The sequence below is a fragment of the Pygoscelis adeliae genome, unplaced genomic scaffold (assembly GCF_000699105.1).
Source record: "Pygoscelis adeliae isolate BGI_AS28 unplaced genomic scaffold, ASM69910v1 Scaffold1773, whole genome shotgun sequence".
Classification (NCBI taxonomy): Eukaryota; Metazoa; Chordata; class Aves; order Sphenisciformes; family Spheniscidae; genus Pygoscelis; species Pygoscelis adeliae.
The window spans coordinates 1-4,588 of NW_008824396.1; the positions used below are offsets into that span (position 1 = coordinate 1).

At 45.9% G+C, this 4,588-nt stretch overlaps 1 protein-coding gene across 1 annotated transcript; it reads left to right on the forward strand.

The window, feature by feature from the left end:
* Window positions 1-3,326: 3,326 nt before the first annotated feature.
* LOC103912154 (olfactory receptor 2A12-like) lies at window positions 3,327-4,265 on the forward strand. Its single transcript, XM_009320232.1, has one exon. The coding sequence runs from the start codon at window positions 3,327-3,329 to the stop codon at window positions 4,263-4,265; it is 939 nt and encodes a 312-aa protein (XP_009318507.1).
* The last annotated feature ends 323 nt before the right edge of the window (window positions 4,266-4,588 follow it).

Below are 4,588 nucleotides of genomic sequence, written 5' to 3' on the forward strand. Positions count from 1 at the left end.
GCATGCTGTGCTGGAGGTGAGACAGCACAGACCTGCAGCTACTCAGGTTAACTGTTATGTAGATCACTAACTCCTCAAAGCACAGTGGTCTCCCAGTCAGAATCTCTACAACAGGCTGTTAAACTGCAAGATAACTCAGTAACTAGAGAAGATCCAGATTTTGAGGGGATGGTTAACCAAAGGGCCTCAAATCGAATCTCCTCTAACCCCTTCCTGTGCTTACAGGGTTCTTGATCCTCTCAGGCATCTGCCAGTCTGCCCTGTTACTCCCAGGTCTCCCATTCCTGTGTTTCCCTCCCTCCCCACTTTGGCCCCTGCAGCAGCACTCAGCTGGGCATCCTCAGTTGCTCATGGAGAAGAAGCATCCTCCTTGCTCTCAATGGCATTCCCTTAGCCTCTCATTTTCCCAGTATTGTAGGTGTTAGGTTATGTGGTTGAATACTCATCTCCACAAAGACAAAGGATTACAAAGGAGTACAGATGAGTATTGACTCTCCCCTGCTCACCTCACAGACTGAAGGGGGGAATGCACTTCTTTGGCCATGCCCTGCATCTGAACACCTGTTGTAGACAAAAAAATAGCTTAAACTGTGAATGTTAACAGGCAACACATAACTGGGTGCTGTGTGTGTGAATGTCTGAAACTGAACTCTGAACTCTCAAGCAGAAGCCTGCTACTTGCTAACTGCAACCAGTATGGGCTGGTTGTAAATTTTGGTAACATCTGGAATAAGCAAAAGTGGCATGTCCTGAATCCTACAATTAACAAAGAGATAGGAGATAGAACCATCTATTAGGAGGCTGATCAGGCATTGTACTACTCACATAGACGATTCAGACTGGGAAAACTGGTGGCGTGGGGTTCCAGAAAGAAGAGGCGGTTCCAAAAAGAAGGGTTGCCAAAAAGAAGAAGGGATCTTGAAAAGAAGAAGGGGACCCAGAAAGAAAAAAGTTAAGATCTTGGCTGGAGAAAATATTCTGGAAGTGGGGGAAGATCTTGGAGACCAGAGAGCTGCGTGGAGACAAATGCCAGGGGATGCCCAGGGACCTTGACCAGCAACCCTCTGAAATTGGTAACGACGAGCAGCTGCACAGCAGGAAACAACACAACTTTCTGCCTGACCTTCCCGGACCTGCAGTAACCTCCCTGCTGGGAAGGGAAGTTGCGGTCTCTGGGTTGTACTACTGTGTATGTGCTGAACATCATCAGCTCACATGTGTGAGTGTGTGTGTGCATGTGTGTGTGAGAGAGAGAGAAATAATAAAGTAGGGGCTAATCTTGTTGGCTGTTAAATAAAATCCAGAATCCAGATACACTACAGGTTGTTGTTTGTTCTGATTTGCCCATGATATCACCACAATCTGTCCCATCTTCTTATTAAACTCCATTTCTGTTTTCCTGAGTGAGGAGGTCTCTACTTTGTGTGTAAGGTCTAAGTGCCAGCAACTGGAAAGGGACCCTGGGCCATAGGGAACCATGGACCTGAGGCACCAGCAGCTGTGGAGACCGCAGTGTGTGCATATTGTGAGGGTGTGTATGTCAGCGTGTGCAACTCCCAGTGAGCATCAAGCTGGACTTAGTCAGCAAGTAGAATAAGGGGCTTGGGGCCCAGAGACCGGAGTGGCCATAGGTCTGGGACAGATAGATACTGAAGAGACCAGAGGGCCTGAGAGTCGGCTACTGGGGGGACTGAGAGGCCCAAGCCAGCTGTGGGAGATACCAAGGGATCTGGTAAGGTTGTAGGTCTGGAACAGCTACTGAAGAGACCCTTTTACATGTGTGTGTGTTTGTACCTGAGACAGCTGGGAGACTATGGGATCCTGAGGCAAGCACTGGATAGGTTAACCGTCTAAAACCAGCTACTGATGGGACCCATATTGCTTCTGTTTGTACATACAGTGTATATTTTCCATTGAGCGTCTTTCACCCTGAGTAGCCTGAGAGGGGACAGGATGAAAGCTGTTTGTGCTCTTTGTATTTGTGTGAGTGCTTTGTTTTCAATCAGTGTGGATCTATGTGGCAGGCCATGTATATATGTATGCATGTGTATGTGTGCCATTCAGAAAACAGATGCTCAGCCTCACTACTTGGCTGAACATGGGGACATAGAGCTGCAGCAGTGTTGTACTGCATTGAGATACTGGATTTGGCAACTCCTAACAGTAGGACTGATCCTATGCTAGTATCTCAGAAACAAAAAGCGAGGCAGGGAAATTCTGGGAGGCAGTGAAGGCATAAAAGGGCAAGTAATGGAGGAGACTGTGTTTTACAGAAAAGAAACCCATATGAATGAAGGGCCAGGAAGTATAATGCCATGTAAGTACAATGCCATGTCCATTTCAGAATAAAGTGGTGTTTACTTTCTGGAAGGATCCCCAGAGTTCAGGTATGGAACTCTGGGGATTTATACTTGAGATTAATTTTTGTACTGCCTGTTGGCAATCAAAACAGTGTCCCTTCAGACACATTACACAGAAAATTTTGGCTTTAAAAACCAATGAATGTAGGGAACTGAACAGAGTGGAACAGCTCTTTGTTTCACCAGTTGTCTGAGGAAGTACACAGAACTTTATAATAAGGTTTCCCTAATAAAAAACACGGAGCTGACCAAATCACATTTGTCCAGATGCTACAGGTAAGGAAACACTTGTATATAAATGTTAGTAACATTCTTTTAGCAATAATTTTCTGCTGTACCTCCAAGTGTAGCTCTCACTTTGTTCAGCAGTCTGAAGTGAAGTTAGCTATAGGATCAGGCAACTGCAGGATTCAATATGAATGCATTTCACTAAGGTAAAGAGGACACAGCAATGGATTATAAATGCTAGTTGGTTTAATGGTAAAACTGGAATTATTCTGTGAACTGTGCATTCATTTTAATATGGACTTAATTTAAAATAGCTGCTTTGAAGATGTTCTGACTTCACCTTAATTGACACCTGCAATCTTCATCATGATAGAGAGCTGTTATTTTGTCCAACAGAGAAATCCTGCCCCCCACCCCCACCCCGAAAAAAACCCAACCCAGAAAAAGAAGGACATCAAGGGCAAGCTAGGCAATAAAGTTGTGCAAGATTGCTCAAAGCTGCTCAAAGTTTGTGCAGAGATTAGAGCGTGCAATTCAGATGTACATTGCTTAGCATGGTAAGAGCGGTATGCACCTTGCACTGGAGTCAGAGGGAAAAACAGGGAGAAGGGAGTTGCAACGTAAAGAGTAAAGGATGCAAAATTCTTAGCAAAACTTTCAATTTTCTTTCCTTTTCCTTGCTCCTTCCCTTCCAGATCCCCATCGTCACAGTTTGTGCTGTCTCACCTCCAGCACAGCATGCAGAATGAAACGTCTGTCACAGAATTCATCCTCCTGGGGTTCTCCAGCAACCCAGTCCTGCGGCTCTGCCTCTTTGGCATTTTCTCTGTCCTCTACTCTGCCACTCTGATGGGAAACGCACTTGTCTTTGTGCTTATCTGCCTGGACTACCGCCTCCACAGCCCCATGTACTTCTTCCTCTGCCACCTGTCCATCGTGGACATCTGCTACGCCTCCAACAATGTTCCCCATATGCTGAGGAACCTCCTTGGACAAGGCAGAACCATCTCCTTTGCTGGCTGTGGGACACAGATACATCTTTATTTAATCTTTGCACTTACAGAGTGCGTGCTGCTGGCCGCGATGTCTTATGATCGCTACGTGGCAATCTGCCATCCCCTCCGCTATGCCCTTATCATGAACCGGAGGGTGTGCCTCACCCTTGCTGCAGTTTCATGGGCTTTTGGGTTCCTATTTGGCACGCTACAAGCCTCTCTGGCTTTACACCTGCCTTTCTGTGGCCCCTGCGAGGTTGACCACTTCTTCTGTGAAATCCTTGCTGTCTTAAAGCTGGCCTGCACTGACACTACTGCCAATAAAGTCCTGATCTTTGCTGTTTGCGTGTGCTTCCTCCTCTTCCCTTTAGCCTTAATCCTAATTTCCTACCTGCACATCCTGGCCACCATTCTGCGCATCCGCTCTGCGGCAGGATGGCAAAAAACCTTCTCCACCTGTGGCTCCCACCTGGCCGTGGTGGGTCTGTTTTATGGAAACGCCATCTTCATGTACATGGGGCCCGGGAGCGGTAACTCATCTGGGAGGGAGAAAGTTCTTTCCCTTTTCTACAGTCTCGTCAGCCCAAGTTTGAACCCCCTGATTTACAGTCTGAGGAACAAGCAGGTGAAGGAAGCCTTGCTGAAACTTCAGAGAAGGAAAAGAGTTTTTCATTCCGTGTAGTTCAGGATCTAGGCTTTCACCTGTCTCCTGTCTTTCTGCTCTTTCTTCTTGAGCTCTTTGGGTATTTCTCACTGAATTTTAAGTGGTTAAAACGTCACACAAGAGATTATTCAAATGCATTTGCCTCTGTTTCTCTGTACAGTCTAATGAATATCACAACACAAAATGACTAATTATTATTCCTTTTATTAAAGATAACTAATTATTCTTCCTCATATGTAGCCATCCTAGGCAGGTAGTATGTTTTACCAGAACTGTTGACGCAGCCGGGAAAAACAGTTTGTCTTCTCGATTCTAACTAGCAGTCAGAATAAACTACTGTG

Excerpts from the sequence above, each read along its gene's own strand:
- LOC103912154 (XM_009320232.1), top strand. The coding sequence starts at position 3,327 with ATGCAGAATGAAACGTCTGTCACAGAATTCATCCTCCTGGGGTTCTCC.